The following is a 12348-nucleotide window of genomic DNA, read 5'->3' on the forward strand; positions in this document are numbered from 1 at the left end:
TTTCATTTATAAAAGTTTTTTTATTCAAACTAGCAAAATAAATTTATTTTATTTTAATATTAAAAAAAAATAACAAATTCATCACATATTTGTGTTAATTTTCATCATCATAAACTAATAAACTATTATAGTGATCATTTGTGTCTTAAAAATCGAAAGATAATCTAATAATATATAAATAAATATAAATTTGTGGATTTATTAATGAAACATACTAGATGGTGGTAAATATATATTTTTCATAAGCATAATTGTTTCATGTGTTGTAAAATTTGTTTTTTTTAGGGTTTTCTTTCATTTTAAAAATAATAATAATAAAATATAGCTTTGACTAAATAAACAATTAGCTAGAAAAATAATAATATTTCTAGCATAACCAAATAGAATTTTTTATTTTGTAATATATTTTTTTCTTTTTTAATTAAAGAGTAAAGTACTTTCCAATGCAAATGAGAAAAAATAAAATAAAATTGAAAACACGTTTCCATTTGTAAATAAATTGAAAGTTTCTAATATTGTTTTGTCAAATGTTTTTGTAAAATTGGAATTAATATAATTTAACACATGTCAATCCTTCTATTCAAAAGTTAAAATTACAAATAAAAAAACACAATGTTGTAATTAAAGAATATAAAAACCCAATTATTCAAATTAAAATAATAGAAATGCATTTGTTGAATATTCGAGTCCTGTCATGTTATTAAATAATAAAAAAAACTATCTTAGATTTAAAAATGATAATTTAATATGAACTTATTGGATGCTATTTTAAATGACTTGAATGAATTTTTTTTTTTAATAATTATCTTACTTAATAGATAATAAATATGATAAAGATATTATTAAAACTCATTCAAACCTCTCTCTCTCTCTCTCTCTCTCTATATATCTATATATATATATATATATATATATATATAAAATTTTATACTGAACAATAAATAATAGTTAGATATAAAAATTTATATAAATATTAAATATTTAAAATTTTTACATTGGATATAAATATAAATAAACTTGATTTATCAATAATATTATTTTTCATCTTGTTATAACAGAAGTTAAACGATTTTGGAAAAATAATTATAGATCAACAAATTTTTTATTATGAATTGTAATAATAGTTTCACTTTTAATTTTTAATATTTTTTTGTAAAATAATTTTTTAATTATTTGTATTTTTTTTTTCTCTCCTACAACTAAATTGAAAATTATCTTTTATTTATTTGTTGTTTGCTTGTGTTATTTAAGGATTATCATACTTAAGTTTTTAGGTAGGGTAATAATACCAGGCACAAAACTCTAGGGTCTAATATAATTGTCAATCGGAAGTTTATTTGATTATTTGGTTTTTAGGTAGGGTAATAATACCAGGCACAAAACTCTAGGGTCTAATATAATTGTCAATCGGAAGTTTATTTGATTATTTGGTTGCTCGACTCAAAATATTTAAAATATTTTTTATATTTTTAATATATTTTTTTATGATGAATATATAATAATATTATTATGAATTGTTTATTTTAAGGGTCTATCTTCAAAAAAAAAAAAAAAAAAAAAAATAAAATCTGAAAGTAAAGGCACCTTATCCAAATCGTGAGGATGACTTCTGCATTATTTTATTCCCAGCTAACCCAAAACCTTATCTAATGTACTCTCTTTCTCTCACTCATAAACCAGACATCAATTTAGCTATCATTTTGCCCCGTTGTTATATGTCTTGTCAATCTCTATTGGATTGAAATACTAAATACCATGGCAGCTATAATCCCATGCCACTATTGTTCTTCCCTGTCTATCTCCAAACTACCCAGAAGCCATATTCCTTGGGGAAACATTAGCCATGTCAATGCTGCTTGGTGGAGTAGGCAGCTCTCTCTCAGATGTTCTCTCAAAAGCTCCCAGAAGGCTCAGCTTCATAATAAACTGGTATTTGTTGTTTTTGTTTGGAATATGGTACCCTTCAATTGAATATATTAGATCTGGTCTTTTTCAACAGATTTATGATATTAGATTTGACATTTTAATTCAGTTTTGAATTATTTATTAAACTTCCGTGTAAAAGAATTTTGAACTGAGCACCTACAAAACCCACAATGTGGTTAACTTGGTAAACAACTTGGGCATCAACTTTTTGTTGTGCTCGTTGCTATCCTAAATTTCTCAGGCGGCCAAAGAATTTCCCTTTCCCGTCGCAAGCCTGCAGCCTGTTCCTTTTGCAGCAAACATAGAAATGCCTTGAAAGGAATAATGATAAGAGTTTATTTTATCTTTTTTGTGCAGAATGAAAAGTTATTTCCCTTTAAGGAATATGCAATCTCTATTGCTTTGGCGGTTGGATTGGTAACAGGAATGCCTTTTGTAGATTGGTCTCCAAACGCTTATGCAGCTAATCCAGCAATGCCTGATCTCTCAGTGTTAATATCTGGACCACCAATCAAGGACCCGGGTGCATTATTAAGATATGCTCTTCCAATTGACAATAAAGCTATAAGGGAAGTACAGAAGCCACTTGAAGATATCACAGATAGTCTCAAGGTTGCTGGAGTCAAGGCACTTGATTCTGTGGAGAGAGTAAGAAACCCTAAGCCCCCCCCCCCCCCTCTTTTTTTCTTTTTTTTTGGATATATGATGGCTTAACGGTAGTCATAAATTTTCTTTTTGAGTAATATAGAATGTCAGGCAAGCATCTCGATCCCTTGAGCAGGGAAAGAGTTTGATTATCTCGGGCTTAGCTGAATCAAAGAAGGACCATGGAGTGGAGTTGCTTGATAAACTTGAAACTGGAATGAATGAACTTCAACAGATTGTGGAGGGTCGGAACAGAGATGCAGTTGCAACTAAGCAGAAAGAGCTGCTTAATTATGTTGGCAGGTGAGTTTTGTACTAGAATCATTTTGCTAAGGATTGAGCTTCTTGATTTCTTCAAAATGGGTCAAGTGCTTGAAGACCCAACTTTTCTCCTGTTGCACTTCAATGACATATGCTTTTCTCTGTTAGTACCATACCATATTTTATTTTTTTGCTGCTGCAATATGACGATTGCATGATTGCATCTAATGGTTTGGCATGGTTGCCACTGTAGAAGTACTTAGCAAAGAAAAGGAAAGGGCAAACAGTCTGTACGGAATGATGAAACTGTGATGAAGTTATAAAGGATAAAATATTTGTCAAATTTTATGTCGCAGGAGTGATTGTGGTTCATCATATCATGTTGAATCTAATGTCAAATTACAGAAATGGAGAGGTTTAGTGAAGTTTGCAACCTGATAATAACAAAATCAATTCATGTCACTGAATCTGATTTTTAATAACAGCCTGGAAAAATTTGTGAAGTTTGCAAGTTGGCTTCTCACAATATCTTTAGCCTTGTAATAAATATTCATCTGAAAGAACAGCCATGAAGAATACTTAAATAGAGGTTTTTGAACGTTTGATGTTTCATGTTTCTCCATGAGGTGTTTACAAGATGATATTGATGTACAATTGGACAGCTTGGCAGATGTTGTTCAAGGATTAAGGCAACTTAACACCTAAGAGGAGGGTGAATTAGGTGTATCACTAATTTTACAAATAATGCAAATTACTTTAAGTAAACACAATAACCAATAATATAATTAAAGTACTTAAAGTAAAGAAATAAGGGAGAGAGTTTGCAAACTTGTTTTTAACATGGTTCAACAAGTCTACATCCACACTTCAAGCACCAAAGTATACTTGAGTATTGCATTCCTTCACTAGTCCAAATCCAAGAATACAATAATCATTTGGTGAATCCACATCATGATTTTGACACCACTTGAAAATATTTTATTTTCAAGATTTTTCACTACTCTCTTCAAGATTTTGTCCACTTAAAGATATTGCATTCCTTCACTAGTCCAAATCCAAGAATACAATAATCATTTGGTGAACCCACATCATGATTTTGACACCACTTGAAAATATTTTCTTTTCAAGATTTTTCACTACTCTCTTCAAGATTTTGTCCACTTAAAGATATGTCATTTTCAAGATTTTTCCATTGGTGACATTTCCATTTCAATACCAAGAGTTTTTACCTGACTCTCAAAGGTTTATAATAGTATTTTGTTTTCACAAGAATCTCTCAATAGAATGGATATTACAATTGAAGTTCTAATATCTCTACATCTTACTTGATAACACTTAGGATTTGAAGGTGTTTTAAGTGTAATGAGAATGAGATTGAATATTCTTGTAATAGATTATGAAGGTTTAACAGCACAAATTAGAGTATAATAAATGATTGATGATTTTAAAGTGTTTTTACTTTTAGAATAGCTTGTATATCATTATATGTTTTGAATCCCCCTTTAATTTAACAATTAGAAAAGCTATGTATATATGTTTCTATGAAAAAATAGTTATTTATAGCCGTTATAATCCTACTAATAGCTCAAACGGTCGATTGGTTCCTGCAGAATTCTCAAGTGTTTATCACTGATGAATAAGAGGTCGACAAGTTCATTTGGTAACACTAAACAGTCGATCGATTTATGCAAAATTTTAATTTTAATAGATTAACCTTTGTGAATTCTATTTTAGATTATATTAAAACCATCTAATTGTGTTATCAAGTTGGATTACATGACCATTAAACTGAACACTTAATCTAAGTCTCCACTTTGCTTCCTTCCTGGATTTCTTGATTGGTTTCTTCATGAAATCCATCATGCCTTGTTGATATGTTCTTTGTATAAAACTTGTTTAAAGCTTATTAATTTTATTCTTTCTTCGCTTACACTTCTCATTTTAGACCTAAGTATAATATTATTTAATATTTTACAAGTTTATTTAATTTAAAAATTGATTTGATTTATATTAGGACCCGCTTTTATCCCTATAATTTTCAACTCCTCCTAAACATCCTTAATATTTCACGCCAAACACTTTTTAGACCCTTAATACTTAACCTTTAAATCTTAATCCCTTAACCCTTCTCCTTCAAAATTTTATTTTAACCCCATACCAAATGCAAACGTTAGGATTAATAAAATAAAATACAAAATCTCATTCTTTTGTTGCCCACATAAATATTAGCATATTCCACAATGGTTAAAGATTTGGTAATCTTCAAAGCATGATTTGAGGTCAAAGGGCAATAAATTCATAAAACATACCTCCGTGAAACTTTGCTTAGCATTCTCCCTTCTCCATCTTATTTGCAAAGCATCATTTTCCCTTTGCATCTTACGTCTAGGGCACCAACATTGATTTGGTCTCCAACACAACCATATGGTATTCAAAAAAATTGAACTTAGAATGACCTCCTTCATGACATCTGGTATGCAACAATACCCCACATGGCTGAAGTTCTTACCATTGCTACTGTTTTTCCCACTCCCATGATGCTATGGATCACCGACGACAATGTGCCCATGTATGGTACCTCTTTTATAACTGCCTCCTGCATATTTCTTAAAAAAAAAATTGAGGACTTGAAAAAGTTAATCTTCTTAAGATAAAAGCTATTCTCATATCCTTGTCATTGACATGCAGCTGAGATCTTCCTGGGGCATTGCATTTCTGCAGTGTTGAAGAGGATATGGTGGAGGGCTTCCCATACGAAGTGCCTGAGGAATATCAGAGCATGCCTGTCTTGAAGGGAAGAGCAACTGTGGATATGAAGGTCAAGGTTAAAGACAACCCCAATATAGACGAGTGTGTTTTCAGGATTATTCTAGATGGTTACAATGCTCCGGTAACAGCTGGGAACTTTTTAGACTTGGTGGAACGGCACTTCTATGATGGAATGGAAATTCAAAGAGGTAAAATATCTTAGGAAACTACATAAGATTAAAGTTGAATGATGGATGCATGTTCATCATTTCTCTCAAAATGGTGCTAAAATTGCCTTTTACTGCTTTATAACTTCAATGTAATATAACTATCTAACATAAATTGGAATGTTTCCATTAGTTTGAGATTTTGTTTATGTTAATACCTTTAAGATTTCCTTGGATGTCTTGCAGCGGATGGCTTTGTTGTTCAAACCGGAGATCCTGAAGGTCCTGCAGAGGGGTTTATTGATCCTAGTACAGAGAAAACTCGGACAATACCATTGGAAATCATGGTGAATGGAGAGAAATTTCCTTTCTATGGGACAACTTTGGAGGTAATAATGCACTCATACGTATTTGAAAAAGAATACAAGATCTTTGACAAAAAATTCTTAGTTTTGTTGCATTTTTTGTCTCATCTATGGTGTATACTTTATCTAGGTCCATATTAGAATTGTACTAAATCTATTCTGTAATTTTGGCTCCCTTGAACCTATGTTCGGTTGAATGATCACACGATTTTGTGTTTATCTCACTTGAGTCAGCAGTTTTAAGAAAAGTACAACCCCTCACATGGAATGGGTCGTGCCTTCCTTTTCTGGCAAGAGTTTTTTGCCTTTTACCACGGGGGCCTTTATATAACTAAACAAACATGTGAGTTTGATTAATTAGTTAGTCATTAGAAAAATATGGCAGATTGAAATTCATAGTGCTGATTACAGCTGATGAAAAATAAGTATTCCTTGTTCCAGTGATGGATTTTTCATATAGGTGCCTTAATTTGTGTGGTACCACAATGTTCAAATTCTTTTAGTCTCACTTTCTCAGTGGAAGCTTTAATATAGCATTGAAATCGCAACATTTTGCGTTAAAATTTTCATTATTTTTGGGTATTTGGTCAAATTTTCATTGTTTTACCTGAAGGTATATCTTGCATGTTTATTTCATATCTTATTTCATTGTTCTCTCTTGTTATTTCAGAAAATATTTGATTTTGTAAGATTCTCTGATATCATTTCTTTGTTTGTTGACAGGAGCTTGGTTTATACAAGGCTCAAACAAGGCTTCCATTCAATGCTTTTGGAACAATGGCCATGGCCAGAGATGTGAGAACTTGAACTTTAAACTCTCTCACATGTGTTTGATGTATCAGGCGATGCCATTATTCTGGAAGTTGACGTGTTTTAAATTTTAAATTTTATTTTTGTCAGGAGTTTGAGAGCAACTCAGCTTCAAGCCAAGTATTTTGGCTACTAAAAGAAAGTGAGCTAACGCCCAGCAATGCAAATATATTGGATGGTCGATATACTGTCTTTGGTTATATTACAGAAAATGAGGATTCTTTAGCAGATCTCAAGGTTGGTGATGTCATAGAGTCTATTCAAGTGGTTTCTGGCCTAAATAATTTGGTTAATCCAAGCTATAAGATTGCCGGTTAGTCCATTCAGTATTTGATCTGCTTCTAGGAGTTTGGTGACTACTTGAAATGAAATACCATGATAGATTTGAAGTTTGTGATCTGTTGATTTCATTAAATGACTACAAGCTTTTCATCACCAGGGAATTGTAGCATTCCAGTTTAAAATCTATTCGTTCATCTTGTTGCATACTCAAACCATAAGCGTTATTATGTAATTTGTGGCATTGAATAAAATTTTCCTCCATAGTATTGGACGAAGTTTCTGTGCAATAAATTCTGTTTGTGCATCATGTAGAATTCTACTTGAAGATAATATTGATATGTCATGAATGTAAGAAAGCAGACCCTTGCCTTCACCTCCGAATCACTTTTTAGACGCTCAGTGTTTCTTTGAATGGAAAAAGCAGATCCTTGCCTTCACCTCCATCTACTTGGTAAACTTATGGAGCTTTTTAATTCATCTTTTTTTCTCGATTGGGTAAATTACACTGGCCTCTTGTGGTCTAATGGTGGTAACACTTAGCATCCCCAGGTTTGATGGTTGTAACACTTGGCATTCCTGCATTTCACAAATTACAACGTGCAAATTCGAGTACTCCCCTTGTAGTCAAGCTCACCATCCTGTACAAGTCATCCTTCCAGTCGAGTTTTTCTTTGTATTCCTGAAGTCATCATACAAGCTTAGCTACCATTATAGAAATCCATGAAGATCAACAAGAAACTTATCTGTATTAATAAAGCAGAAAATTACTCCCAAGATCTTTAGTTTGAATTGAATCTCCTTCAATTGATATCCACGATCTCCATGTACCTTTCCATGTCTTTATGTAAGAACCTTAACTATCATTCCTTTGCGTATAATGTGAAACTCACAATTCATTCGCCTGAGAGGTAATTGTCGCCTCTATAAAAGGTTCAATCCCAGATATGTCTTTCCCTCGGAAGATTTAATTTGACATCACGTAAATTGACACAAATGATGGGACGCTATAATGTCATACCGAGGAATAAACTAGGATCTACGGAATCATCCAAGAATTTCTATCCTTCTGGACAATCTTTAGTTGTGCTGCTGCTGCTATTCCCTTCGAACTCCAAGGGCATGTTGCCAGCTATATTCCGAGCATGTGCACCGACTATAGGGCCAAACAATCAGCTTTTATGACCGACTATAGGGCGAACCAATCAACTCTAAGGGCCAAAAAAATGTTGGTTAAGTTATGACTAATCAGCCTGCAATTCAATAAACGATCGCTCAATATTTCCCATATTAAGGAATATTCGATAACTAAACTTCAATATGCAATCAATCACGAGGGTCAACAACTTCTTGCACCTTCATTGAGTGGAAATTAGACTGAATTCGGTCATATTAGGTGCACATACATGTCTTCAAGAGTTTACTCAACCACCTCATGTTCAGCAACTTACATAATTTGAGGTTCCTTTCACTCAACTTTCTGAAACTTCAATTCAATCCTATCCACGTAATAATTTCAGCAAGTCTCCAATTACACTGGTGAGAAATTCCACTCCTACGTCACATCATAGGAGGACGCAATAATTGCTCAGCTTAGGCACATTGTAGTACAACTATGTTTTTTTTTTTTTTTTTTTTTTTTAATTGTTTTATTTGAAAATATTTTAAATTAATATTTTTTTAGTGTTTTTTTATTGTTTTGATATGCTGATGTTAAAATAAAAAAATATATATTATTTTGATATATTTTTAAATAAAAAACACTTTAAAAAATAATATTTACCGCACTCTAATCAGCTTCTTAATAAATAGAAAATAAATTGATCTATGGAACAAACTTGTGTTTCTCGTATAAAAAAAATAGTAATATTAATCATTGTAATGTGTCTCATTCATGACCTTTGTTCCAATTGAAGTTATTTTTAATTTTGTAAGATTTGTTAGTTGATTTTTTATTGTGAAAATAGATGATTGCAAACTACAACACATAACTACATTTGGATACATCCCTAGTGCCCTTATGCATATCTTACACTCCTATCTGTTCCAATAGCCAACCATAAACTAGCATATTAATGTATCAATATGCCATACACAATCGTATAGGTATCCATTTTATAGATCAGATGGAATTGTGTGGTAAATTTCAATTAACTGGCCATTGTGGCTCTTGAAAGAGAATCTCACATCAACATATAAATATTTATAATACTGATGTGAGGGCTTTATAAATAGATATGGATAACACATCTAATACAACCTACCAAAATAATATAATGGCGGTCATCCAAAGTCATATAAATCATATTTGATTAGTTGAATCAGACACATACTAAAATTTATTAGAATAAGCCTAATAAGACATGAATATAAATAATTGGGGGTAAATTCTAAGGAAATCTAAAGCAATTGCTAATATAATAAGGGTGTTTGGAATGTGTATGCCTTTATTATAGGATGGTGTTTCCCAATATATCAGATGCAATAACAAACATAGCCTAACCTTTAATGTAATTTCTCTTGACATACTAATTATTTTTCAGGTATATAGACAACAACAGGCTAACTACTTAACCCCATAAAATTATATCCCACATAATAACCTATTACTAGAAAATTGTATTCCTCATTAACTATTTGACAACAATAGAACCTTGACCCCTTTGAATAACAATTCTCTATTATTGATCAACAATAAAAAAGAGATACATAGTTGAACTAGCCAATAGGATAAATAATAAGACTTGTTTTATTCATACCTTTAATATGTTGATAAAATATACATAATCTCTAAACAAATAAAAATTATTGATTTTAAGTAATTTTCTAGGAAAAATAACCAAACAACAAGGGAATACATCTTTAAGTCACATATCAATATGACGAAGACTCAACCAACCCTACTATAAAGTTAAGGCTATTTGATCCTTCATTAACCAAAACAACTTTACAATGGTTCTCCACACAACTACCCAACTCAATTAATAATTATCAAGAGATGGAAACTCATTTCTCTGAGTACTTATATAGGATAAAACAAGAAGTCACATTAGATAAACTAGCTTAAATAGTCGAAGTAAGGTTATAGAAAGTTGTACCTTATGATTTAGAATATTAAAAACTAAGCACAATATAATTATATATGAGTAGGGGTGCATAAGTTACTATTAAAAGAAATATAACGAAACATAAATAAGAGGTTCATAGGAATCAATTACCTAGATATTTATACCTTTATAGATGATGTTACTCATTATGAGAAGATGCTCAAAAAACAAGAAAAATAAAATGTACTAAGGACTTATGCTATTGGATATTGAAATAATGTCATGAGTGCTCACTCATTGATTTGTTCAAACTCTAATGAATACTTTGAGGAGCTTTAACAACATCTCAAATTGGTCATTGAAATCAAGGATTAAAGATCTTTTAAGTTAAAAACATTAAGAAAGCCTAATGAGGCTACTAAATTTTGGTAGTAAAGATATTGAGAAAGCCTAAGAAGGCTACAAAATCTGGTAGTAAAGAAGTAAAGGATAGTTGAAGACAAAATATTTTTTTTACATTAAAAGAGATGAAGAAATCTTCAACCAATTAATTCTTAAATGGCAAGTTAAGCTATTTGAAAATCACATGATCTTTACTATTAATAAAATTAAAGGAAAGAAATATTTTAAATGGCATGACTCTTAGAATTATGACACTAACAATTATGTAGTCTTTAAGAACTAAATCTAAAAAGCTCTAAAGTTTGGACGCATCAATTTTCTAGACAAAGATATAAAGATAAATAAAAATTCATTACCTAAAATTATTACACTAGTTGCTACTCCTAAGCCTTATAGGTCCTTGGAAATGGTGAGCTTTAAAAAAGATAAAGACAAATAAACCATGACAAAGGTTAGACTCGATCACGAACACTAGTTTTGGGAAAAATACATAGATCATGGAAAATCCAAAATGATGGTTTAACATGCTTAAGAATGCCTTATTATAAGATATATAAGTGCTCTACCAGTCTATAATTCTTTCAAAAGGTAAAGACTTGGGGGAAATGTTGATGATGTAATAGCTTGGAGACAAGCCAAAACATTTAGGAATAAAAGATCTCCTAACAATGACTAACACATACACTAGCTATAATAGTAATAATTCAAGCCTAATGACAAGGAGAATGACATTATTAGGCATCACCAACATCTTCTAGATTTGGAAAGGATATAAAAACAAAGATAGTTTTTTAAAGCCTAGTTTAAGAGAATGCAACACCTAAATAATTTGGTAAGAGGAGAGGAGTCTCAACCATACACCTTGTTTAGGAAATAAGTCTTGGATACTGCAACAAATTATTCAATAGAATTAGATCAAGATTGTGTATTAATCTTGCTTGATATGATTAGTCTTCCTCTATCACCATTAAAAATGGATAATGGTTAGGGTGAAGTTCAAGGCATGTTAATTATGGTTAACTTTAGAACTAAAGACATGCTTATAGTACTGACCTTTATAAGTACAAGTATGCTAGAAGAGCTTAAAAAACAACTAGTAATACTGCTAAATATTTATAAAAGGTTGTTTTGTCTAGGATTACAATGAAATGCCTAATTTAGATAGAAATTTGATCGAACATCCTTTACTAATCAAGTTTAGGTTTAAGGCACACTAATCACCTCTAAGAAAAATGGCTCCAAATATGGTTGATCATGTGAAGGAAGAGATTGAATGACTCTTAGAAGTTGGATTTATTATGCTAGTAAGATATATTTAGTAAATATTCAATATAGTGGCAATTTTAAAAAATAAAATGGCAAATTAAAGGTAACATAAATTTCAAATATCTAAATCTTGCAACTCCAAAATATGAATATCCTATACCAATGGCTAATACGCTAATAAATACAATATCTAACAATAAAATACTTAATTTCATATATGGTCAATCTAGTTACAACCAGGTCTTTATTATAGAAAAAATATTTTCAAGATTGTATTTAGATGTTCGAATTCACTAAGGATGTCCTTTAGATGTAAAAGTGCTGGTGCAATATACCAAAAGACTATGAGCTTGATATTTCATGATATGCTTAATCACAATACAAATGTTTATATTAATGATATTATGAGAAAGTTAAAATTAAAATCCACCT

At 30.9% G+C, this 12348-nt stretch overlaps 1 protein-coding gene across 1 annotated transcript; it reads left to right on the forward strand.

Annotated features, from left to right (window-relative positions):
* Positions 1–1615: 1615 nt before the first annotated feature.
* On the forward strand, positions 1616–7467 carry LOC118058239 (peptidyl-prolyl cis-trans isomerase CYP38, chloroplastic). Its single transcript, XM_035070946.2, has 7 exons — positions 1616–1929; positions 2284–2574; positions 2675–2874; positions 5554–5789; positions 5994–6136; positions 6836–6907; positions 7013–7467. The coding sequence occupies exons 1-7, from the start codon at positions 1756–1758 to the stop codon at positions 7238–7240; spliced, it is 1344 nt and encodes a 447-aa protein (XP_034926837.1). The 5' UTR covers positions 1616–1755; the 3' UTR covers positions 7241–7467.
* The last annotated feature ends 4881 nt before the right edge of the window (positions 7468–12348 follow it).

The sequence above is a fragment of the Populus alba genome, chromosome 17 (genome assembly GCF_005239225.2).
Source record: "Populus alba chromosome 17, ASM523922v2, whole genome shotgun sequence".
NCBI classification, from domain to species: domain Eukaryota; kingdom Viridiplantae; phylum Streptophyta; class Magnoliopsida; order Malpighiales; family Salicaceae; genus Populus; species Populus alba.

Coding starts and splice junctions, on each gene's coding strand:
- LOC118058239 (XM_035070946.2), top strand. CDS start 1,756: ATGGCAGCTATAATCCCATGCCACTATTGTTCTTCCCTGTCTATCTCC. Junction 5,790..5,993: donor TGGAATGGAAATTCAAAGAG/GTAAAATATCTT, acceptor GATGTCTTGCAG/CGGATGGCTTTGTTGTTCAA. Junction 6,137..6,835: donor TCTATGGGACAACTTTGGAG/GTAATAATGCAC, acceptor GTTTGTTGACAG/GAGCTTGGTTTATACAAGGC.